Source organism: Octopus bimaculoides, chromosome 9 (genome assembly GCF_046866305.1).
Source record: "Octopus bimaculoides isolate indiv1 chromosome 9, ASM4686630v1, whole genome shotgun sequence".
Classification (NCBI taxonomy): domain Eukaryota; kingdom Metazoa; phylum Mollusca; class Cephalopoda; order Octopoda; family Octopodidae; genus Octopus; species Octopus bimaculoides.
Window position 1 is genome coordinate 42,242,177 of NC_142936.1, and position 27,350 is coordinate 42,269,526.

The window sequence follows — 27,350 nt, forward strand, 5'->3', positions numbered from 1 at the left end:
TATCAACCTCAAAAGGATGAAAGGTAAAACTGACTTAGGCAGAATTTGAACCCAGAACATAGAGATGAATGAAATGCTGCTAAGTATTTTACCCAGCATGCTAATGATTCTGCCACCTTGCTACCTTAATCATAATGATAATAACAAATAAGACACAAATATTCAGTTTGTCCTGTCTACAGGGATTATGTAGAAGGATGGTTTATTAAAATATGAACATTAGATTAAAATAGAACGACAAACTATCAGAACATCACAGATGTGTTTAATAGTCAGAAATTTAGAAGGCTTAAAGCAATGATTAATATCTGTCTTCTGCTGACAGATTTACAAACTGAACTTGGCAATATTACATTACTTCTGTCTCGTGGTGGGTGGGAAAACAGGTAATAATAAGAAGAACAACAATAAGAATAATGTAATAATAATAATAAAAATATCAATACTAACTGTAATTTCTTATGTAGAATTAAAATTTGAGATTTGTCATTCAAAGAATGGTTAGAAGAGATTTTGTGAAGCCAATGCCCTTTTCAATGGCATTAGTGTAACATAAGTGACAGTTTCTTTAAATGGGGAATCAAAATTCACTTGTTGACTCAATTGGCCAAAAATTTATTGCCATACCAGACTTCACAATAATAATAATAATAAAAATAATAATGGTCTCTTAGGCAAGAGGCCAGAAATTTTAAGGAGATGGAGTTAGTCGATACCATCAACCCCAGTGCTTGACCGGTACTTTATTTTAGTGACCCCGGAGGGATGAAAGGCAAAGTTGACCCTGGTGAAATTTGAATCCAGAACATAAGAAGTTTGAAAAAAAATACCACAAGATATTTTAGCCAACTTTCTAATGATTCTGACAATCCACAGTTCTAATACTAATAGTAATGGTTTCTGATTTAGGCACAGAGGCCAGTAATTTTGAGAGGAAGGGGCAAAGTCGATACCAATGACTCCCAGTACTTGACTGACTGGTACTTATTTTATCAATCTCTGGAGAGATGAAAGGCAAAGTTGACCTGGGTGGGGTTTGAACTCAGAACAACATAAAGAGCTGGAACAAATACAGCAAGGCATTTTGTCTGACGCTCTAACAATTCTGCCAATCCACAACCCTTATTAAAATAATAATAATAATAATAATACTTTTTACAAATAATAAATAATTATCGGTTTAAAAAGAAATAAAGAATACTGAAAGGAATTTGGGCGAGATAATAAATCTTTACCAATTTTTTTTTTCTTTTCTTTGCTGTTTCCTTAATTTAGTTTTCCAAATTGAATAAGTAAACAAAGAAAGAAATCTGGGGGTGGGTTGGGGGGAGAGGGAAGGTTAAGGAATGAAAAAGTAGAAAAAAATATAGATATATATATATTATATATAATATACTGGTGACAAAAGAAAGGAAGAAATGACAGCTGAATAACAATAATAATATTAATAATAAAAAAGAAACACACACACACACACACACACACACACTTCGCAAATACAAGCAACCACCCTGAATAGCCACTACAATATCATATGTGTTCATGGACAACCTAACAGAAGCTGGTTATGGGTATATATATATATTTTTTTTACAAATTATACATTAAGATTAGTGGAAAAAGAATGTCCATGATATATAAACCAAATTTCTGTAAGATGTACATCTATGTACATGCATTAAGTATATATATAAGCTTTACACCATGTATGTACATATTTTAAGGTTATATGATATACATTATGTGTGTAGATGTATTAAAGTTTATACAAGATACACATCATGGGGTACCATAAAGTTATATATAAGAATCTTCTTCCCATTAGTGTTTATTTTAACTTAAGAGATAAATCCCAACATTAGATTAGTAGAAATTTTTTCAGTTGTTCAGTACTCAAAATACATAGAATAATTTTTTTCCCCAGTTTTTTAACTGCTTATATTTAAATATTAATTTTGCCATACCCACCCCTACCTCTAACCCAACCCGTTCCCTAATCCCTCTGGCTCAATTGAAACATTCTATTCCCCCATCCCAGAGTCTTGAATTAGGAATCAAACAAACAACTAGCATGGAATACAGACAATAAAAGAATCATAACAGCCAGAGCTGTATGTAAATATATGTTGGGTGTTAAGGACTGAATGAAGTGGCCTTGCCAAACTAACAAAGGACTTACAATATTTAGAAGACAGATTAATTCTATGGACAGACATAACAACATAATACTTGGTGAGACCAGTTGCCATGAAAATCTTTCCTCACTAACAATATCACACATACACACACACTATAAATGAGAAACATCTGATGTAGGCTGCTGTTTAATTTTTTTTTTAACCATAAGACAAATGGTGATGAATGCCTCATTGTTATGGCAGGCTATAGCAGAGGTTCGGGGCGGTGTTGTTCAGGATAAAATAAGATTTAATTTAAAAAAAAAAGTAGGTTTGTCAACATGGGAATGAAAGATTTCCAAATTCAAGTTGTTTCACTGCTCATTTCATATTCAGATATTTAAAAAAAAAAAAAAAAGTAATCCAAAATCACATTGAAAATTGAAAAAGGAATAAAACCAGTAAAGACTACTGTTTTAGTCACCATGGTGGCTGTTAGTTTGTCATCTGTTTAAATTCTTTCATTAACAACAGTAACTTGTTTGGTTATCTTCATACTAGGCGGATTAATATGTGTGTATGTTTGTGCGTGCACGCATGAGTGTGTAAGTTTCAAACCATCAGAGCAATATAATACATTTTACTTTATCTTGCTTTTTTGAAAAGAAAACATTAAATGAGAATATAATTTATAATGAATGAATATGTAATTGATTTAAGGAAGGTAAAAAAAAAAAAAACAAACAAAAAAATCCCATATCATTCACCTTTGTTTGTCACCAAGAAATATAAATTGGGATGGGGGGACTAGACAAAGCACACAGCCTTAAAAAAAGTTGACTTTCAACCAAGTCAAAAGTTGGAAAGTGAGGGATGGATAAAGAAGAATAAGCATATGTGGTGTTTGTAGGGGGTGAAAAATGTTGTATATACAATGACAAGAAGAGATATGGGTTGGGGAAGTGAAAGGAAATGGGAGGCAACAAGGGCCAAAAATTAAAAGATTTAAAATTAGAAAGAATTTCCATAGAAACTGATTAAACACCAGTTTTGTCAATGAAAGGAAAGAAGAAAAAAGTTTAAAGAAGACAACTCTAAATCACTTTTTTTTATCTTTCTTTTTTTCTTTTTACATTTTTCGTTTTTTAAATCTTTTTTTTTTTTTTTTTTTTTTTTCATATATATATATATATATCACAGGGATTGCCTTTCTAGGTAGACTAGTATTGTTACGGTTGCAGACTTGCAAGGAAGCAATTTGACCAACTTCAACTAACACATTGCTGTGTCAAACATGTCTCTCAGTTAAGGTACTATCTCAAAGCAGCTACAATTTACACAACAGACACACACAGAGAGATGTCAAACATTTGATAAGTGTTAAAAGACAATAAAAATACACTCGGTACCACGGTCCTAGGCTATGGAAATTTTAGAGAAAATATGCCAAGTTTTACTGTTTTATAAATATACCAGACACAGCATTTTCTAAGATGGAATTAAATATTTCTGTGTAGAAAAGAAAAGTAAAAAAAAAAACAACTATTTGATACAAGCGATGGCAGTTGTCATGAAATTCTTCATTCCAAAAACTAGAATAGGTAATCTTTCTGCCAAACACGTTGTCCTACTAATCATAGGAAAGTTCTAGATCATTTCTGTTTTTTTACATCTCAGACAGAAATATTTCTGAGATTACTGACTGATGATAGACACTGAAATAATTGACCCAACAATGATAATTTCTCAACAAAAGCCCCGTGGGAAAAATATAAATTGAAAAATAAAAGAGACAACAGCACAAATTTCATTGACCAAAATAGTGAGTCAATGGCTGATGCAGAATAAAACCAGATATCTGGGCATAAGTTGAGTTAGTACTGAGATTAATTAATATTATAATTCACTGTGGCTGTAGAATTTCATTAAGTTTGACAAGAAAGAAGAGGGGAAAGAAATTAGAAAAGAAAACAGTTTAAATGCACAATCTTAAACGTAAAATGTAACACAAATCGACAGAAATACTGACATGAAAGATTAGGGCAAGTTGGCGTTTCAAAACTGCACTCTGTACATCATGTATGTGTGGGATCTATCGCTAGCAAAATATCACAACCACTTGACAGAATGGACAGACAACAGCTGAAGTTAACCAAATATGAAATGTTATGCTTGGTGGGGGTGGTGGTGAGTTGTTTTGGTGTTGCATGTAGGGGGAGATGTTAGAAAATAGTTGGTCAGAGAATAAAAAAAAAAAAGGAGGGAAATAAAAATAAATAATCACTGAATGAAACAAAATATAGTGGTATTGGAGAGGGTGTTAAAATTTTGAAAAAAAAAAAAAAATGTTAATGAGAACAACAAAAACAAAACATTATTTAGAGTCAGTGAAGAGAATAATTGGAAAAAAAATAATTTTAAATAGAACTCAAATACTGAAGATAATTTTAAAAAGTCAAAGTTGGTCTCATGAGAAATAATGTTGTTTTTTGTTTTTTTTTTCTTCAACATTCCTTTTATAATATTTTAGTGGAGTTGAAACACTATTCATTGTGGGTATTGTAATTTTCAATAAATTGTTTTTTTTTTTTTTTTTTTGAGCTCTGTTTTTAGTGAGGAGTGGGAAATTTTTTAATCACATTTCTTGTTTAGGATGGGGTGAGGGTTTGGAAAATGTTATCATCAGTTCATATAATTTATATATTTTTCTTCAATTCATATTTAAAGCTTTGTGGTTGTGTTAGTCTTTCTTCTTTTGAAATCGATTCTTGAGCTGAGAAAACTTTCTAAATTACTATATACATCCCTTCAAACAACAGCATAATGCTATGATGGGAGCAAGTTTTCACTTACATGTGAACGGTGCAAGGGGAAGCAGCAGTGAATTAATCCTTCATTCTCACAAAGATTCACTGACTGACTGTTTCTCCTGCCAAGGACTTTTCCTGAGATGAGTCTTCTCTGCTGTGTTGGGATGTAGTCGTTCTGGAGATAGTGTACATCGCAACAGAGGTGACCCAGGCTCACAGCTTTTGGGCCTTGTGAAAGATCTGCGTGAGGCTGTGTGGGGTACAGGAGAACCGGAAGCAGTAAGTTGAGCTGGGTATGTGTGCTGTACTGTGTTAGAACTGCCAGCATGATGTCCCTGCGTGAAAGCAAGTGGGCTGGGGCTCCGTGTTGGAGATGTTGCCATTGGAGATGGGGAAGGAGTCCTTGCTAAAGGTGAGAGGGGAATGTTGTGCACAGATTTACGCCGATGGGGGGATTTCATACTCTGAGCACGTTTGTGGTGTTTCAGGCCATGCAAGGAGCTAGGCCGGCCATAGTGGGAGGAAGTGGCTGGGGAACTTGGCCCGCTAGAGCTGGGTGAGCTACTGGTAGATGAACTTCCAGCAGCGGACTCTGGTGTTGACCATGGCATATTGATAGGTAGAGAACGAGCAGACCTCGGCAAGTTTGGTGAACTTTCAGCTGAAGATAGAGACTTACTGAGAGGACTGAATGTTCTGTTTGCGCTCATTGGTGAGCCAGGGTGTATATGTTGCTCAGCCTTCTTACTCAGTTTTCGGAACAATGACCGTCCTTTCTTCTTCTCACCACTTTTCTCTCGTTTCTTGTGACAAATACGACGTGCCATTTTCCCAGGATTGCTTCGATGCCTTCGCGTTCCAGTTTTAATTGTTGTGTTTTCCAACGGCACTGACCGGATCTGCAGAACATTCCCACCACTGAGAATGAGCTGCACAACCTGGGTGTGCAATAGACTTTGGATACATTCATCATTGATATGAGTTATCAGACAACCAGGACGTAAACCAGCTTCAAAAGCAGGACCACTTGTCTCAACCGCCTGCAACAGAAATGATCAAAATATTACATTTATTTAAAGGTTGAAATGCTGAGCAAAAATATATACAACTGTAAAAGCTTAACAGAGTGAGAGAAACTAAACAAAACGAAAGAGACAAGACCTGTAGAAGATAAAGATACTGTTTCCTATCATAAGTCTGTGTTGTCTCATAGGTCAAAGTACATAATACAGTTGACCTCCGGCTGCCAGACTAGAACATGCACTACACATATCTTGGATCAGTAAGGAAAGAATGAAGATTCGTAGAGAATTTGTGGTTTTTGAAACAATATACCAAGAAATCAAAACTAAGAGAAAGGTTCCCAAAACAGTTTAGACTCACAAAAATGTGAACTCCCCCAGTTGTGCAGAATGAAGAATATGAGTATCAAATAGAAGGAAATAGTTACTACAAGATAGAGAGAGTAGGGAAGAAAAAACGAACATGGAAGTTCAGAAATATGATGTATTAACAAAGCACTGAAATACCATCATTTGGGTAGAGTTAAAAGCTGAAATCTGTTGTTGGCAAGCTTTTACATACTTAAGAGACATACTTAACTACATAAGAGTATCCAGGTAAGTGAAGGCATTTCCCACTTTAGCATTCAGATTACTCAGTCAAATGTAATGCTTATCTATTCACATTGTTTTCAATTAACCATGCATTATGTCATAGCTTCAAGATTTCGAAACGTGCTTGGTTCTTCTCTACCCATACACATCTCACCCTCAACTGGAAGCTGCATCCAAAACGACCAAGCAGTATGAGAATCTGGATCTGACTAGTTTCAACATAAGGTAGGTAGAATATTAGGGCCGGATTTGGCCTGTTTAAATGCTAAAGAGTTAAGCAACTTAGCTGTCAATATAATATAACAGATTGAGTGGTGTCAAGTCCCTCATCAACACACAATGCTTAACAGAAACAAAATAAGACAAGAGGGCAGCAAGCTGGCAGAAACGTTAACACGCCGGACAAAATGCTTAGCAGTATTTCATCTGCCGTTAAATTCTGAGTTCAAATTCTGCCGAGGTCGACTTTGCCTTTTATCCTTTCGGGGTCGATAAATTAAGAATCAGTTATGCACCGGGGTCGATGTAATCGACTTAATCCGTTTGTCTGTCCTTGTTTGTCCCCTCTATGTTTAGCCCCTTGTGGGGAATAAAAGAAATAAGAAACAAAATAAGACAAGATTCTTATAGGTGGATGCGGCTTCCAGTTGAGGGTGAGATGTGCATGGGTAGAGAAGAACCAAGCACAAAACATGGTTGCTGGAAAACACAGCATTCGAAATGAATCACAAATGTTTATAAGTACAAAAGTTTCCCATTTCAATATTTTATTTAACAACACTTAGCGCTCACATCCTTTTTCAACCAATGTTTTAATTCTCTCTCTCTCTCCTCCTTTTGCTCAGTTATAACACCTCATCCTATAACTGACGTTCCTAAAGCATCACAGAAACCAGCAAATGAAAATATGACATGTGACTCAGCCTTTTACATATAGAAGTATTGCTATCATGTTGATGGTGCTGATGGAATTGGGATAAAACAGGATTACATTGGAAATGATTCCATCAGGGCAATGCTTGAAAGTAGGATGTCAACTCTAACCACAAACTAGAAAAATAAATCTCCAATTACACAGCTGTTACTACTTATAGCTGTGCGGTGAAACCACATTCACTTTAATCTCAAAAATGTCTAAGCATACATATTTACAATGCGCACAGACAATAACCTTGGTAGAGTTGATTGAATTAACATCAAATCATTTCATGAAGTAAAAAGATAAATCTTCTCTGATGTTATTTGACCAAGAACTAACAAGTTCTTAACTGCTCAGTTTTCAATACCCTACTCAATCATAAAAAAAAAAAAACCTGAGAAAATAAAGCAAAGGAATAGTACTTACAACAACCATATGTTGCAGAGTGTACAGGTCTGTATCACCTAGATATACCCGGATGGCTTGGATACGGAATCCAAACCCTTGAGGACCTTTCTTGATGACTAGTGGCGGCTTTAAGTTCCTGGTAAGTGGAGAGATATCTCTGGACGGAGAGCCATCGCGGGAACTGGTGCTTGAACCCCCAGGAGAGTTTAAGGGCTGGATAAGTAAATCTTCTGCAATATCACAAAAAAGATATATTAATTGATATGAAGATAATAAAATGTGATACATTTATTATAAGTTATACACATAAACAGGCACATACACAGACTAAAACATACACACACAGTTAATAAAAACGCATACTATATATTTTTAACCCTTTAGCATTCGGATTATTCTGTCAAATGTAATGCTTATTTATTTAGATTTGTTTTTAATTAATCATGCATTATCTTGTAGCCTTGAGATTTCCATCATGAGATTGTTTATGTTTAAAATGATATTGTAGAGTATGTGTGAGATCTGGTTTGTTTGAACATAGAATATGGTTGGTTTAAATGCTAAAGAGTTAAATCACAAACTGGAAAAAAAAAAAAAGGACCAAAGAGAAAAGTTAAAATGCATCTCATTAAAGATGCTTTAATTTTGATTTCAGACAATTTTTTTGAATGAAACTAATTACAAAATATTCTTAAGATTTACAAAGTGATATTTACTTTATGTGGGAAAGATTGATATATTAGACAGAATAAAACGACCATTTATGTAATTCAGTAAGATGAAGTCAATAAAATAACATTAAAATTTATGTTTAATTATAATTAAAGAGTTTAAGGGGGTTCAGCTGATAGGAACAAATTTATCAAGCTTTCCAGACAAAAAATACACTAAAGCATTACATTTCAACCAATGAAGAATTAAAAACAAAATTACAACCACAAAGACAAAAACACATAAGAAAAGCCTAAAAATATTAAACATCATTCTTAATTAATTAATTTTATTATTTATTTTTAATAATAATTAAAGAAGCCAAGAGAAGATAACAAATGCCACAAGACGTCACGTTAAGAAACGGAATTGTTTGAAAGAAAATATTCTGCAAATTGTGTGTTATTGACAAAGTTCAACAATAGAAAACAGTGAAGGAACTGTTGAGACAAAGAGTTAGAAATAGTTATTGCATTAAATGAGTTAGATAATATTTGCATGTGCATATATATATATATATGCAAACAAATATATGGATGTCTATACTTTATATATGTTATGTGTGTATATATATATATATATATATATATATATATATATATATATACACACATAAGTTAGAATGAGTGAAAAGTCAATAATAATGACTTGAATGGAAAGATTGATCAATGTTGTTTATAAAGTACCATGCAAAAAGAATTGCATAGGCAATGGATTCTGTATTATTTTTGGCAAAGAGAAAAATAAGAAAGATTAAAATTGAAAAAAAAAAAAGAATACAAAGTAGAAAAGCTGCTGTGCAGTAAGTGCTGCTGCGATGACATGCATCAAGAGACATGGTAAGGCAGCAATGATACATGCAAATTGTTACCTTGATAACAAGTCTAAGGAATGAAAAGTAAATTATAATCTACTGAAGCAGAAAAAAGAAAAGAAAAAAAAACATGAGAGTAAAATGAATGAAATCAAATAAAGACAAAATAGGTGGCTTTTTTATTGCTGTTGTAGTTGGGGTAGCAAGGTATTGATGTATTTCTACAAGGAGATGGACTGAATCAGAAACAGGATGGAGAGAGAGAAGTGGGGGATAATGGCAATGAGAAAGAGGGTGGAGTAGGAGACTTCCTTTAATAAAGCATTGATGCCATCTCTTGAAGTGACTTAGCAGCAATAATAAAAGACAAGAGAGGGAGATTTTAATAACACATTCTAACACACGTCTATATATATACTTACAAAAGTTGTGTGTATGTGTGTGCACATGTCTATGCAGACACGTATGTGCAATCACAGAATGGATGCCTACATCAAGGTTTCAAAATTTACAGACCGTTTCAAGAGAAAAACAATGGAAGCTGAGATATGGAGTTTTTACATGTACAAAATAGAGACTAACAAATACTGTGGGCTATGAAATATCTGTAAATGGCCAAATTATAGACAGGAAGACTTGGCAGTCTAGAAAATCTTGCCACAAATTGCTATCACAAAAATAGAAATATTTCATATACAGTATGACTAAAACTAAGATGGCCACTTAAGATTACAGAGACATTAAGTGCAGTAATGAATACTTATTAGATATATTCTTTTATTTGTTTCAGCCATTTGACTGCAGCCATGTGGGAGCACTGCTTTTAGACGAGCAAATCGACCCCAGGACTTATTCTTTGTAAGCCTAGTACTTATTCTATCGGTCTCTTTTGCTGAACCGCTATGTTGCAAGGATGTAAACACACCAGCTTCAGTTGTCACACGATGTTGGGGGGACAAACACAGACACACAAACATATATATATATATATATATATATATATATATATATATATATATATAGAGAGAGAGAGAGAGAGAGAGAAAGACAGAAAAGAATTGACTCAGAATAGAACTGCCAGTTTACTGTCCTTCAAAGGATGAAAGGCAAAGTGACTCCCAGCAGTATTTGAACTCCGTACAGAGCTGGAATGAATAACAGGTCTCAGTTAGAATTTCTGACAACAGGCATACAGTTATTTGAGCAACCAAACTATCAGACTCATCGAATTAGTACGTAAGTGGCTGAGTATTCTATAGATAAATGTACCTTTAAAGTAATCTTCAGATAGAAACAGCATGATACAATGTGTGTCAATGCTGGACTTTTGAAATCCATTCGACAGACTTTTATACAGTTTCTCCCAACCCAATTTCACTCACAAGGTATCGGTCAACTCAAAGTTGTAAAATAATGACGCTATCTCAAGATGTCACACAGTAGAATTGAAATCATGACTTCATGATGGTAAAGTGAACTTCTTAACCATTCAGCCATACTGGGCCCACAGAAAGCCCACCGCCATTTACAAGTCAGTAGGCCTTGGTAAACATGGACCGTATTTTCACTAATTGTTTTAGGTGATGTGTAGTTGAAACAAACACAGACACCCTCTGAACCTTCCATCACTTAACTCAGTGGGTCATTGATGGAGATGGAGATGGAGATGGAGAGAGAGAGAGAGAGAGAGAGAGAGAGAAAGAGAGAGAGAGAGAGAGAGAGAAAGAGAAAGAGAGAAAGAGAGAGAAAGAGAGAGAGAGAAAGAAAGAGAGAGAGAGAGAGAGCCACGCCATCAACAGACTGGTGCTCAGTTACTCACTAATATATCAATGACAGATTTGAACTTGGGACTAACAACAAGAACACCATCCTTCTTCAGAGGAATTGTTAAAACACAACTACACATTATAACCACTGAACCTTGCTTATAGTGTCCTTCCTCCTAGTGCTGCCTGTGTGTGTGTTTGGTGTCATGATGGTTATATGATGTTGGTGGTGGTAGGCATGATGTAAACAAATTTTGAAGCTTTGTCCTGGCAATTCTTCAAAACATCTGTTTTAATCTTATCTTTTACCAGTTGCACAATCTCTAACTCCATTTACGTTTCTCAAAACCAGGCATCTGTAATGTTGTCAGCCATTTACAGAGCTCTGCCAGTTAGCAACATGGCTAATATGGAAGTTAGAACTTCCACAGTAACTTTCTAAAGAGGATAAATGATAGAGAAGAGTGGTGACATTCTCAGGGAGTCTTTATGTGCTGGTGAAAGTCAACTGGTTGCTGCATTCTCAAAGACTCTCAACCCAGGACCCAGGATAACTTCCAAAATTCAATGGCCTGGTGAAGCTACAGAAAGTGGGGATGGCATTGGTATTTCAAGGTAAGTTCTACAGAAGAATCATCATCTGGGCTTGCTCCGAGATAAATTTGTTCTACATACACGTGTATGATCTGAGTATTGCTGACTTGTGGAGTTTTACTGAGCAGGGGCAACTTTTGTGGGCCGGACACTCTTGTCATTGACCATTGGCCAGGAGGCCAGGCAGTTTTCCTCTGCCTGTTGGCTATGGAGCAAGAGATTGCTAGCCCATTATTATAACAATGGGACCATTATTATTAAGGATGGTGCATTGGCAGAAATGATAAGAACTTTTGAAAAATTGCTGAGCAGTATTTGTTCTGGGTCTTTAGGTTCTGAGCTTAAACTCTGCTGAGGTTAACTTTGCCGCCCATCCTTTCAGAACCGATAAAAAAACCATTCATGTACTAAGGCTGATGGTAATGACTAAACCCACCTCTCAAAATTGTAACTTTCTGCCGAAATCAAAAACAATTGTTAAGAGTTATAAATATTCACATGCAATTTTTCCAGGTTAGTTTACCAGTGTTGGGATAGATAAAAACATTAAGACAGAATGCATAGATGAAATGAATATATTTTGATCATGCATGAATATTTGAGTGTGGGTATGTGTGATAGAGTGTATGTTTTATGTGTGTGTAAGAGAGAGAGAGAGAATAAGTAAGAAATGAGTGTTCTATTATCGAAGACATGCATAGAACAGAAGGAAAACAGCTGAAATAGGAATTACTCTAAGGAATGGTTTAAATTCTACAAAGAGCCAAGTTTGGTCAGACATATATATTTGAATGGGGACAGGGAAGGAGTGAAAATGATTAACAAAAAAGAAATTAGATTTGATAAAACAAGCTAAATTGCAATAAATCTGGGGATGAAGCAATAATTTTCTATAAAAAAACAAAAATATTGAAGAGAAATATATATAAAAAAGAAATCAAACAAACAGTGTAGGGGTTCTGGTGACAACACAAGAAGACAGGCAGCGATTGCCACACAAGAGTCTCAAACAGTTGAAATGGAATAAAGGAGTATGAGGGGTGGCTGGTTAAGAAATATACCTGGGAAGAAGAGTCTACGCTTAGTCAGTTCCCCGGAGTTATCCAATGGATGACCTGGAGAAAATGCACACACAGAATCAACAACATCTTAAAAGAAAACTAATCTTGATGATATAAAGTGAAGAAGGAAAAAACAAAAGTCTTCTCAAAATGGCTTAATAAGAAGCAAACATTTATTGTAAGTTTTCATTCATTTAAAATTTTAGAAATTGTATTTTCCAGCATACAAAAGTCCAATTTTTCAGATCAAAATTTTCAGCCCGAAAAGACCATTTGATTTATACATCACAACAAGTTTGGAGGAACATAAATTCCATGTGAAATGCAGCAGGATTAGGAAAGATAGTGATGAAGTTTAAATGTTTACACTACATGTTTACCACTATATCAACTTGTATGCTGGAAAATAATGTACGTGGCAGAATTACTGAAAATTGTGTCTTCATTCTTCAGGTAGTGATTTAAAGAACTTGGAATAGTTTGACATGAAATACTTAGAATTATATGTTAAGCTAAAGACATCTGCTGATAACAGTCTGTTAGAGACACAGAAAGAGATGGGCTGCATGTCTTTATCTACAGCTAGATAGAAAGAGTCACTGAAGGTTGGACAATTTCATCTGTTACTGATATATTTCTGTTTTTTAACACTATACATCTCTAAGTGATGCTTTCTTGAGATGAACACTGCAGTTAATTAGGCTTTCAACAATGTATAAGCTTTAAGTATGATATACAGATCACTATTTTGAACTAATACTGGCTCTGTTGTTCATATATATAATTCTTATTCAAAAATGTTGTTGACAGTGACTTCAAAGTTTTGGCTAGGTAAGCCATCATCGGAACAATAAATAGATAGAAATAGCTGAGATACTTTATACAACATATGGGATTAAATTTTCTCAAGATAGTGCAAGGGTCAATAAAAAGAAGTTTCTATGGGAAAGCTTATTTTGATCATAAAGCAATATACATAATGTACCTTAAGAGTACTATAACTCATACCATCATCTTTATTACTGTTTCCAGTTTCACTTTGAATACTTCCATTGACTCTTATACAAGCAGAAATAACCATGCATCTCCTTTGCAGTAACAAACTTGTTCCAGTCCCTCAATCATACCCTAACTTCTCGACACTTAGCATAAAGCTGCCTCCTACCCTGCTATACTCCCACTAAGTCAGCTTTAGTTTTGTGAGCTGCACGGTGACCTTACTACTGCAGGTATCATGTAAAAAAGAGGAGCCAATACATTCTGTAAAGTGGTTTGGCATTAAGGAGAATGTCCAGCCATAGACACCATGTCAAAGCAAACACTGGAGTACAACACAATCCAATGACTTGTTGGATATTGGCAGACTATCTAACCCATGCCTTCACAGAAGATGGACATTAAATAATGATGATTGATATAAGAAAGTGGAATTTTTTTGGTATTTTTTATCAATAATACCAAACAATTTCCACTTTCCTGTTTTGTTATACAATAACTCCGCAAATAATATTTCCACAATTCCCAATTTTAATACACATTTTAACTTACAGCAGCTACTATGAATACAATATAATAATAATAATGTAAATAAGCAGATGTGCTTCAAGAGGAAACAGCCAGGATTTACCTAACTACCTATATCATGTCACACACACACACACACACGCACATACATACATATACACATGCACATTCACACCACCATACCATACCATACGTATATATTTGTGTGTACATCAAGAGCAAACTTCATGTATACACAATCTGTTATCATGTAATAAATAATATCTTTACAGAATTAAAAGGTTTCACCATACACTGACTATAAAAAATAGTCTAACATTAGGGTACATAATTCCCCTTCAAGGATTAAAATGGTCATTATACAAATTTTCACTCTCTATTGTTTTCTCATTCATGCATAATTTGCATATGTCTTTATGCTTGTTAGCTATCTGTAGTTATATGTGTATATATAAAAACACACACACACCAGTCTACTAGACTGACATATATGGACTACAACTAAGAAGACGAGAAAAAACTTGTTGGCTACAAGACTAATTAAACAGAATTGCTTTGCTGACCTCAGAGCTGAACAGCGATAAAAGTTTAGTCATATCAAAACAGAAATGAAAATCATGATTCAAGATGGACAAAAACAATAACAACCAGAAGTGAACTTCACCGAATATAAGAATTTGTGTTGAGAGAGTGATGGAAAACAAAATTCGCATTATCTTAGAATATTAAATATACAGAAATGTGTGTATGTGTATATATACAGTTTATAAGGCTTTCATGAATGAATCTGCTTCAAGAATGATAGACAGATTGCTATTTTGAACTAATACTGTTTCTGTTGCTCAAAATGAATATATATATCTATATAATTTTGTATTTTCTCTTCACTATTATCAGTTTTTAGCAGCTATAAGTAAAAATGAAAATTACTACATACAAAACACACACACACACACACACAGAGCAACAGTGTCATGTGCTATTTTAAGGGTGAAGTTACCCTGATATGGTACCATTTCACTAAATACTGTCATTGCAACAATGTTATGTTAATTTATCTTTGTAAATAATATAAAATAGATAATACAAAGGCTGTTTCTTTATCCTATCAAACTTGTGATATCATAACAGGTGTCATATTCTCAATACTGAGATTCCAGTAACAAGGTTTTAACAGTAATTTAGCTGATGTGTTATCTCAGTGAAGAAATTAGATATATAGGACTGACTAAACAACTCAAAAGCGGTAATGTCATGATAGCAACCAGCAAGCCCTAATAAGGTCAAAATCAATCAATTAAAGACTCATATAAAATGGTCCAGCTTGGCCATAAGACTATGAAAAACGGTAAAAAATAGACAGAAGAAAAGCTCGAATTTCCAAAATACCAATAATGTCAGAATAATCAGTCCATTTTCAGAAATGTTCAAAATGTCAGGATATTTTGTAAATTTCCTGAAGTATCAGGAATGTCTGAACAATCTGTTAATTTCCAGAACTATGCAGCATGTTAAAACAATTAGTTGATTCACAGACATACCCAGAATGTCAGGACAATCTATTTGTTTCCAGAAACATTCAGGATGTCAGAATGATCTGCCCATTTCCAGAATTATCCAAATTATTAGGACAATCTGTCAATTTCCAAAGATATCGAGGATGTCAGAACAAACTATTTTCAGATATATCCAGGATATTTGAACAAACTGCAGATTTTCAGAAATACCCAGGATGTCAGAACAATCTGTTAATCGTGAAGGATAACCCTGAATGCCTGGACAATCTGTCCGTTTCCAGAAATACCAAGCATTTCAGAACTATCTTTCCATTCAACAGTTTTAGTTGAAACAACTGAATCCTTTTATTTCTACATCCAACATCCCAGCTTTGAAAAGAATTGAAGTGGCCAACATAGACAAGGCCTAACCAGTGTTTATTGTATTTAATATGGTTTACAGAGGTTAACTCTCCTGCAAAAACCTTCATTGACCAGTTCTGTATGACCACAGAATGTTCTGCTGACCAGCCAAATGCTTTTTGGGATCATAACGAACAGTGTGATCAAATGAAGCAAATTCAAACATCATTTTTTTCTCTCTGAACCTCTGAAACATCAAAGGAGAGGACAGAGGCATTATACCGATCATATTTTTTACGAAACTCTGATTCATCTTAGATCCTCCCAAGAAGTTAGAGCTAGTAAGTAAGAGTAGTTCAGGAATACAAGGGGTTAGTGTTCAAGTCTAGCATATGATGCTAATTTGATCAACAGGGGAAAGCTTGGCCCTAATGAACATTTGATGGTCCAAAGCCTATTCCACAAACACACGTACCCTTAATGTAATTCTCAGGCAGAGTCAGCATGACAAGACTGTACCTTTCAATTACGGGTACAATCTGAGGGGCTTCTACAGTTTCCACACACCTAATTTCACTCACAAAATATGGGGTCAGCATAAGGTTATAGAAAATGAAACCTGCCTGAGATGTCATGCAGTGGACTCAAAACTGAGACCTTAAGACTGCAAAGCAAACTACTTAACCATTGGCCCATACTGCATATATATATATATATATATATAAAGACAAGGTATAAACAATGGTCAATACATATTTTTCTTTGTTACATTAAATTTGATGCTGTGTTCTTTACTAAACTAAACAATATTGTTAGCCTGGTGTACTAAGAGAGCTTATAACCCTCACTAATACCCCTGTTATATGTATATGCAAAAACGAAAATAAAACTGTAGTTCTTTATTATTAATAATCAGCAGACGTTACAGAGTGACTCAAGCGCTGAAAGTTTTGTGCATTGGCACAACGCACAAAACTCTTGGCCCTTGAGTCACTCAGTAACTTATGCTGATTATTTAAAAAAATATACACACATATATACACATGCATGTAATCATATTGGTCAGGAGCGTAATAATACAAAAAGTATATTTAACATAGCTATTTATTTATATCAGGATTGTTTTATTGTTATTTTTTATCAAAGGTTTATAAGTCCAACCTTGATGATAACCTTTCTATGAAGAAACCATTTCTCCCTATACTACCATCAACTCCACAAAACCTTTTACTCTGTTCTCTACAAACAGATATCTTTCACAGAAATGACTGAAAAAACAGAGAAAGTATTTATGTGAGCAGCAGGAAGCTGCTCTCATCTCGCATATATATTTCAACAGATTTCTTTTTTTTTTTTGTTTAATAGACATTTGTATAGTTATTCAAATGCATTTATTTAATTGTAAAGAACTTATTGTATCTTGTTTATCTAAGACTTGACAAGAATGCCGGAACACACACACACACACACATAAAGGAAGAAGAAAAGCGATGAGATAAAGAAAGCTGACTGACCTATAGAATGCACTAGTAGTGTGAGGGCGCTAGCTGAAGCTGACTTCTGTAGTTTCACAACATCCTCGTTACTACCAGAAGTCCTAGTTCTCTCACTATAAGTGGACGGGACCACGCTGGTAGCAGCTTTAGAGGATGCAGTGGTAACTAATGGCGTGCTGTTAGTTGTGCGTTCTACACTCTCACCGCCAACCAAAGACACTGCAGTGGCTGTTGTTGTGGTGACAGCAGTTGTAGTAGTAGTAGTGGTAGTAGTTGTTGTTGTGGTGGTTGCCTTACTCCTCCCCGAGCTGGTTCCACTGTCTTTATTGTCAATCTCATCCACTGGAGAGAGTTCTGTAAGAAGAATAACAAAAGAAATGAAAAGAAACCCGTCAGTTATAAGAGAAAGAAAGAGGTGGGAGAAACAAAAAAAAGCAGAAAGGAGAAGGGAGGGAGAGAGTCTAAAAGTATGAAACCAACTGAGCTATTACTTGATCTGCTAAAAATAGCAGTCAGATCTCTCACAAATAAAACCCAGATAGTCTAAAAAAAAAGGGAAGACATTGGATACTGTAGTCCATTATACACTATGCTATATTAAAATATAAAGACACAGGATGATCCTCACTGAAATACCCCTGATTATTGGCTTCGTGGGGAGACATGACCAGAGAAGGAATTCCAGAGTGCTAAGAGTAGTGTTCAATGTGAAACCTGGTGGGGTTACAAAGACAGAGGGGAATTGGAGGAGAGAATGTAGGGGAGGAACCCAAGAATTATGTGGATGGATGACTTGAAATACTGTGAAAGCATAAGGTGATCACAGGAGCATCTAAGATAGGAGCAGCTGGTATTAAATCTGCTTGAAAGTAGATGATAATACCTGATGAAGATGATGTTATGTGGACTGTAATATCACTGGTCAAGCATTGGTGTACTAACCTTTGGAAGGAGGAATATCGGCGTCACATGCAGTCGAGATAGAGAATTTGGGTATCTGTTGCTGCTGCTGCTGTTGTTGTTGTTGCTGCTGCTGCTGCTGTTGCTGCTGCTGCTGCTGTTGCTGGGTTTGTGGCGTGCTTGATGACAAGGAAGACTTTGTTGTGCTCGTAGTCTTTTCTGTCTCGCAAACCTGAGCTGGCTGTTCACTGTAAGACCAAAAAAAAAACAGAAAGAGATTAAAACCCAGCAAACACACACACACAAAAGAAGAAGACAATATATATATATATATATATATATTGAAAAACAATTTGAAAATCCTACACGACTAGGTGAAAAGCGCTTTATTTAATATGTGACATTAATAAAAATCTGTAAATGTACAAACGTCCAGATTTCTGAGTACCTTAATTTTTTTCTATATAATTTCTGTACATCACCTCCAAACCTTCAAATATATATATATATATATATATATATATATATATATATGATGTACATACACACACACATTATATAAGTAATCAAAAGAATATATACTATAAGAATATCTATAACAAAACAACTACAACATCTGTTTAATAATGCCACAGCTAATGTTTAAGAGACAAGAAATTCATTTTGTAAAATGTAGTTAATTATTTATCAAAAATTAATTCAAAAGAAAGCTCCCATTTAACTGTTTTATAACACACAAACACACACATGTACACAGAGACTCAAATTTTATGCTGTTGTTAATAATTTCAAGTGTTTATGAAAATAGTAATAATAATTGTTTTTGTTTAGGCACAAGGCCTTGAATTTGCGAGGAGGGAGAGGGTTAGTCAATTAAATCATCTCTTGTACTTGATTGGTACTTTATTTATCAACCCCAAAAAGATGAAAGGCAAAAGTGACTCAGAACATGGAGGGCCTGAACAGAAGCTACAAGGCATTTTGTCTGATGCTCTACTTATTCTGCCAACCCACCTCCATATATATATAATAAATAATTTAGAATTTTGGCACAAGGCGATCAATTTTTTGTGGGAAAGAGCAAGTTGATTACATCAACCCCATTACTTGACTGGTACTTTATTTTATTGACCCCAAAAAGGGAAAATGGCAATGCTGACCTTGACAGGATTTGAGCCCAGAAAGTAAATGATTTTGCCAGTTTGCCACCTTATGATGATGACAATAATAATCCTTTCTGCTAAAGGCACAAGGCCTGAAACTTTTGGAGAGGGGACCAGTCGATTACATCAAGTCCAATGTTTCACAGGTACTTAATTTATCGACTCTAAAAGGATGAAAGGCAAAATCGATCTTGGTGGAATTTGAACTCAGAACATAAAGATGGAGAAAATGCTGCTAAGCTAACAATTCTGCCAGCTCACTGCCTTAATAACGATGATGATGATGATGATGATGATGATGATGATATACCATGCCCGGATGCAGTACCAGGCAGTGGCTCTCATAGCTTCTGATCTTAATTGATTGGAAGTGTTATCATGTACATTGTTTTGTCTTGGTATAAAAGATGGGCTACAGCAAATATTCTGCTCAATACCACAGATTTGCTTGTCAGGTCGTGGTTTCTGATTTAGGCACAAAGCCAGTAAGTGAAAAAGGAGAGGATTTGCTGATCCATCAACCCCAGTACATGACTGGCATTCCATCTTACTGATCTAAGGGGGATGAAGGGCAATGTATACCTTAGCAGGATTTGAACTCAGAAGGTAAATAACTGGATGAAATAACACAAGGTATTTTGTCCATCTCACTGCATTTAATCCTTTAGCATTCACATTTTTCTGTCCCATGTAATGCTTATTCATTGACATGTTTTGTAGGGTTGGTGTGGGAGGCCACGTTTGGCCATTTTGAACATAAAGTAGGAAGAATATTTGGGTTGGATATGACTTGTTTAAATACTAAAGGATTAAACAATGGTTTTTTGATGTAGGCATAAGACCAGCAATTTGGAAAGGCAGGGAGGGGGTTAGCTGATTACACCAATCCCCATTGCTTGAATGGTACTTTATTTCATCCATCAAAAAAGGATGAAATGTGAAGTTAACCTCAGTGGGATTTGAACTCAGAACGTAAATAGCCAAAACAAATACTGCAAGGTATTTTGTTCAATGTTCTAGCAATTTTGTCAATTCAACACACACACAATAGAGAAAGCAAAAGCAAAGTGAAGGAGTTTTTTTGTCAAACAGCATAATCTCAATAGACAGAAAATATCAAAGAAGACAAATTTGGATGTAGAAAACTGATAGTAAAAAGCCAACACCTAATGAAGCAGATTCACCAAGAAAAATTATTGGTTTAAAATGAAGCAATCTGATTCATCAACAAGAAAAGTTATTGGTTTATAATAGAAATAAACAACAAACATTAAATAAATATAACAAAACTAGCAACCCACATAGATGCAACGAAAAGAAAACAAAAAAAAAAAATCATGGCCAAACAGAAAATATTAATGCATAAATTTTGAAGCAAATTTTTCTTCAAGAAACTAGAATTTTGCTTAGATGTTACTGCTAAGATAGAAAACACAAGAAAAATAAAAGCTTGAGAAGAGGCAAAAACAGAAAAAATTGCATATTCTTGAATGGCTACAGGGGATGCAATGATTCTTTTCCATGGCAACAACAGATATAGGGAACAATAGTGCTTACATAGAGCTGATGATACCAATTTTATAAGAAAGTAAACTCCACTGACTTCAGATCTCACAAAAATAAAAGATAAGCATTTCAGAATCACTTGAAGATGAAAAGTAAATTCACTACAGTGTATTTAGGACATAAATTATAATATATAAATATAATACTCTACTAAATTTGAGATGTTTTATTTCACTGATTAATCACAAAGTATTTTCTTTAATATTTTAAACATGCTGTTACTTAAGTATATTAATATTAGGTACAGGAGTGGCTGTGTGGTATGAAGCTTGTTTCCCAACCACATGGTTCCGGATTCAGTCCCACTGTGTGGCACCTTGGGCAAGTGTCTTTTACTATAGCCTTAGGCTGACCAAAGCCTTATGAGTGGATATGGTAGGCAGAAACTGAAAAGAACCATGTCGTGTGTGTGTGTATATATATATATATGTACGTATTTGTGTGTCTATGTTTGTCTTCATCACCATTGCTTGATAACTGATGCTGGTGTGTTTATGTGCCCGTCACTAAGCGATTCGGCAAAAGAAACAGCTAGAATAAGTATTAAGCTAACAAAGAATAAGTCCAGGGGTTGTTTCCAGCACAGCCACAATCAAATGTTTGAAACAAGAAATATATATACACACACACACAGATGTGTATGTATATACATACATACACACACACACACACAGATATATCTTATAAAGATTAAATATGTATATAAAACCCTTCAGTTTTCCCAAGATATTTTTCCTTTTCAATAAATTCATTCTAATCAATGAAAATTATCAAAAAAACTTATCAAATATTTAATTATCAACAAATTTTATAACACAGAAACTAAAATTTGGACAAATGAATTATGGATTGAAGAATATTTCAAGGTAAAGATAATTATGGAGCTGAATCTGTAATACTTTTTCTCAAAGAGTTGGGAGAAGAAATTTAATTGGAAAGGAGTGGTGGAGTGTGCAGGGGAAGAGATGGAAGCATGAAGCTGGCAGAGACAATAGCAGCAGCAGACTAACGTACCAATCTATGGCAGCAGTAAAGATATCATCATCTCGCAGTGTGAGTTCTAACCTGCTACTTGAACTGGATATGTCTAGCAGACTGTCTCCATAACTGCTCCCTGTACTGTTAATTCGGAGGACACGTTGTACTTCTATTGAGCTCTCAGAACTTTCTGACTGATTGGAATCTTTCCGGTCAAGAACTTGTTTCTCCAGCAAACGTGTTCGAATTTCATCTGAGCTAGAGTGTCGCCTTCGATCTTTCCGCTCCTACAAGAATAGTTATAAAAGACACAAATTCATGAAAAAAGAAACAAAAAAACCCACTACAAATAAAATGCTTATTAAACATTACAAAAATAAAATCTAATCAGATAACAACAGATGGAAATAGGGAAATGTGAATGAAGTCGTTGCCATCATCATTTAAAGTCTTTGTTCCATACTGGCATGGATTGAATGGTTTGACAGCTGGATGTCCTTTTTAATGCCAACCACTTCATAATGTATGCAGGATGTTTTACTTATGCCATCAGCATTAGCGAGGTAGCTATGTAGCTTGCAAGACTACAAACTCTTAGAGAGGTGGCTTTAAATGTGATGATGATGGGGTTAAAGTAAGAGAGAAGAGGCCAGAAGAAAATAGATCTCTTGTAGAGGGATCACAAGGCTATTTTACTTACATTTTAGAAGAGGTCAGAGGGGAAAGTATTAGGGTGGGGGGAAGGAAAGAGATAAAAACAGCAGCGATGAGGCACCCGTACGCACCTTTCATGATACAAGGCGAGTAGAACTGAATGAAGACAGAAGAACTAGGAGTGTGAAGGTTGTATGAGTAAATGGGAGAGTGATAGATAGGAAATGGGTGAAGTGGCAAAGATAATGAATGAAGAACAAGTAGGGGAGGTAGGGAAGAAGAGGGGTGACTGATGACGATGAAGTGGGTAAGAAAGTAAAAGGTGTTCATATATGATTTGAGATTCACCAATTCTAACAAGAAAAACAATATATTTCCCTCACGTCCCAGGATTTCTTTTATTCTGTTTGAAATATCTAACTTTATTTCGTACAGTTGAAAACAGAGGAAATAGTCGTAATGTTTATAACCACTGATTAAATAACTATACAGGAACAGGCAAAAGGTTAAATCCTTAAATTATTCAATGATGTGGTTGTTCTGGTTAGCTGACAAAGTTGAAATATTGAACACTGCGCTTACCTCTTGAGAATCCTCCAGTTTCAAACTGAGTTTGTTGTACCGTGGAGAACAAGATGAGAAGCTGTGAAACATGATGTCATCTGTATCATCTTCCGTGTCCTCAGTTTCCAGGTCAGGGTGGCTATAGCGGTCAGTTCGGGCTAGAAAAGAAGAACAACAGCAGCTGATTAAACCATCCACAACTATATTCAACATATACTGGATAACTCTAAACTAAACATCTGGTACTAACTAAATAACAAAGTTTAAGTTATCTAAATATTACCTTGCTTAGAAACAGATAAGCGTTGGCAGCAGGAAGAGCATCCAACAGTAGAAAATCTGCCTCAAATTCCGTCAGACCCATCTAAGCCATAGAAAAGCAGCTGTTAAATGATGATGATGAAAGTGTCAATACTCACTATCAAAGTAGCTTGTGTCCTCTTCACTGTCTAATTGTGGAACAAACTCAGCTTTCTGCCGTAACAATCCATCCCAGTCTACACTCTGGAAGAATTCATGTTCTTTCACTTGGTGGGCACCACCAGAGCCAATACGCTCCCTTGGATTATTCCTGAGCAGTTGAGTTATTAAATCTTTAGCTTCATCCTGCACTTTCAATTCTTTCTCTGGTGGCCATTCAAATTGTTCTGAAATAGATTATGAAAACGAGAAATAATTAGATGTTTATAAATATTTACGAATAGACACAGGAGTGGCTGTGTGGTAAGAACTGACTAAATCTCCATACTGCAAAATTACTGGTCTTGTGCCAAAGTTAGAAACAAAGTTAGTTACTAATGTGACCCATGGAGTAGTAGTAGTAGTGGATGAAATGTAAAGTTGATCCTGGCAAAATTTGAAATCAGTCATGGAAAAATGAACAAAAATAAATCAATCAATATTCTATTCAGGTCATAAAAGTATGAAAATTGGGGTCAATGTTTTGATTATTTGGTGAGCTGATATATCTACAGGTGTTATTAACCGTATTTAATTGAGCTGATATATCTGTAGAAGGTGTTATTAACCCTATTTAATTGGAGAAGAGGTATTGTGAGAATCATGCTATCCCAGGGGAATCATCAATATAACTGAAATAATTATATTCAAAGAAATTTGCTGGATTCTTTAATGACTTCTAAACTACCGACAATACTGATAGGAAATGGAAGCACAGAGGTAGCCGTGAGGTTAAGAAGCTTGCTTCCCACCCATGTGAAGTTCAGTTCCAATGTGCAGTTACATGGCAAATTTCTTCTACTGTAGCTCCAGGTTGATCAAAGCTTATTAAGTAGATGTGTGCGATAGATGAAAACTGAAAGAAGCCCATCATGTGTGAGAGTGTGTGCGTGCGTGTATGTGTGTGTGTGTGTACCCTTGTCTAGGAGTCATGTGATGGTTGTCAACAAGCTTCAATGCCATTCAAGCTATGTTGTTTGTTTCCAGATTTCTGTGGAAAAACATGTCTGACCACAGAGAAATATTACCTGACTTGGAAACAGTGACAGTTGGCAAGAAAAAGGGCATCCAGCCATAAAAATTCTGCCTCAACGAATTCCATTTGATTCAAGCAAGAATGGAGAAGTGGATGCTTAAAACAATGATGAAGCACAGATATTGTCAATCTCAGAGGAATGGTTAACAAAAATAATGACAACTAACTATACATACATATATATATATATGTCTGTTGTTTCCTCTTTCTCAAGGTATTAACCATTTAGCATTTAAACTAGCTACACCCAACCCAAATATGCCACTTGTTATATGTTGTAACCAGCCAGAATGCAGCCTATCACACTTACCCATCAATGCCATTTTAAAAATATACAACCACATCATCAAAATTTCAAAGCTATGAGATAATACATGATGAATTAAAATACAAGGTAGATTAAAAAGCATTACATTTGACAGTATAATCTGAATGTTAAAGAGTTAAAGATTTCAATAGCTAGATTACTGAGTACTTTGATCATGTGATTCCCTGACATGTAACTAAAATTCTCAACTATGAAAAAAAAAAAACCCAGAACAAAAGATAATATTGAGAACACACCATTGATGACTTGGGAAAAGAGGATTTCCGGTGTTTTCCCGAAAAAAGGAACATATCCAGTTAGAAACTCGAATAGGATTATCCCCATTGACCACCAATCAACAGGTTTTCCTGAAATTAAAGAAACAAAAAAACAATTTTAATTAAAGAACAGAAAAACAAACAAACATTTCTTTGACTACATTACCTAACATAGCCTTCCATTCGTAACACTGTAGGCTGTGATACCAGAAAGAGTTTCTCATTTAAAGCATGATTATTTTTGATTTGTTCAGACATGTAATTAGGGATAAGGGTGGAAGTTTTTATAAACCTATATGATGCAAAGCAGGAAAATGTTTTTGTTTAGCTCTCTGTAGTCAGTCTTAATCAAGCAGGTCTATGATCTAAGGTATTTCAGTTATGATCATCCCATCTTTCTAGGGTATTTAAGATTATGTTATCTAATGTGTCTTTTCTTTCATAGGATGGTGCGCATTATGATTTGAATGAAATTTGGCTGCTATTTTTACCAAGCCAAGCGACCACATAGAAGTTGCCTTGTTGGCTTGACAAACAAGTTTCATTAGCCAGAAGTGATGAGTTAAAATCCTCCTAAATGTTTTTGTCTTGTCCTAACAAGGGAAATGTCACGGAACCATTTAAGAGAACAATGTAACAAGTATGACACTTGGTTAAGTAAAGCCAGTGGTAGTGATAGCTTTAAGTAGGCAATGGTGTTAGGAGTTCTAGTAATCAGTACAGCTACATCTAAGAGGAGAAAGGAAAAAAAAAGAAAATAAGCCACAAAAACAAACAAAACTGTTATAATAGTTTAGTTTAAAGGATTAGTGGAGACGGTGAAAAATTTTAATTCTACTCACCATAACCTTGCCTTAAGATGACCTCAGGCGCAATGTATTCTGGAGTGCCAAATACTTGTTTGTCTTTGAATTGTTTACAATCTTTATCAATAGCTCCTTCGTACATATTTGTAGTCACTAGATGAAGATATAAAAAGAAATAGTTAGGAGTGGATTAGAAATGAGAAGCACACAAATAAAAGAATAATAAAATTTAATCCTAAATTTCAATTTTTTTTTGTATTTTAAAAGAATAGGAAAACTGTTTTGTTTCTTAATACTCTTTTTCCCGCCATATCAGCATTGGTTGTTTAGATGGGGATGTCATTTGAAACAGGTTTTACTAACTGGATGCTCTTCCTATTGCCAGGTCATTGAAAGAGCAGAGTAACTGGTCATAATGTCAACAAGGGATGTTAAAACCAACACTGATTTGCATGGAATATAATCACATATGCACCCACATAGACATAGTGGGCTTCCTGCAATTTCCATCTACTAAGTGTGCTCACATGGCATTGGTTGGCCTCAGGCTGTATTAAATGTCAAAGTGCCTCACAATGAAGTAGGACTCAACTTGAAACCACATGGTTGTAAAGCACACTTCTTAACCACTACATAGCCACACCTACATTTATATATACAAAGGGGTTGTTAAAAAGTTCCTGGTTTAAAAGGTATTGCAAAAGGCCTGGTTGGGGGCCCAACTGTTTGAGTTCTTTTACAGGCTATAGAAACAGTGAAGTGCCGCTGCATAATTGTGTGAATCTGAGAGGGGAATATGTTGAATAAAATCATAATTAACTAATCCTTCCATGTTTTCTTTTATCCAAAGCCAGCAACTCTTTAGCAACCACTCGTATAGTTTTTTCTTTTATATTTAAAATATGTGTGATAAATTTAAATAAATTTTAGAATTTTTAAAGCAT

At 35.0% G+C, this 27,350-nt stretch overlaps 1 protein-coding gene across 27 annotated transcripts in view; it reads right to left on the bottom strand.

The window, feature by feature from the left end:
- Positions 1 to 4,757: 4,757 nt before the first annotated feature.
- Positions 4,758 to 27,350, bottom strand: part of LOC106880501 (microtubule-associated serine/threonine-protein kinase 3) — a 256,534-nt gene continuing 233,941 nt past the window's right edge. For 10 of the 27 annotated variants that reach the window (XM_089357462.1, XM_052970660.2, XM_089357465.1 and 7 more), the window contains 10 exons: positions 26,443 to 26,559; positions 25,580 to 25,690; positions 23,940 to 24,167; positions 23,539 to 23,678; positions 22,339 to 22,589; positions 18,638 to 18,843; positions 17,714 to 18,049; positions 12,817 to 12,870; positions 7,889 to 8,100; positions 4,758 to 5,967 (listed from right to left, as the gene is read on the bottom strand). In XM_089357462.1, coding sequence (XP_089213588.1) covers positions 5,017 to 5,967; positions 7,889 to 8,100; positions 12,817 to 12,870; positions 17,714 to 18,049; positions 18,638 to 18,843; positions 22,339 to 22,589; positions 23,539 to 23,678; positions 23,940 to 24,167; positions 25,580 to 25,690; positions 26,443 to 26,559 — 2,606 coding nt within the window. In that variant the 3' untranslated portion in view covers positions 4,758 to 5,016. The remainder of the gene's footprint in view (positions 5,968 to 7,888; positions 8,101 to 12,816; positions 12,871 to 17,713; positions 18,050 to 18,637; positions 18,844 to 22,338; positions 22,590 to 23,538; positions 23,679 to 23,939; positions 24,168 to 25,579; positions 25,691 to 26,442; positions 26,560 to 27,350) is intronic. The other 17 variants (XM_089357477.1, XM_089357480.1, XM_089357478.1 and 14 more) reach the window with 3 other exon arrangements.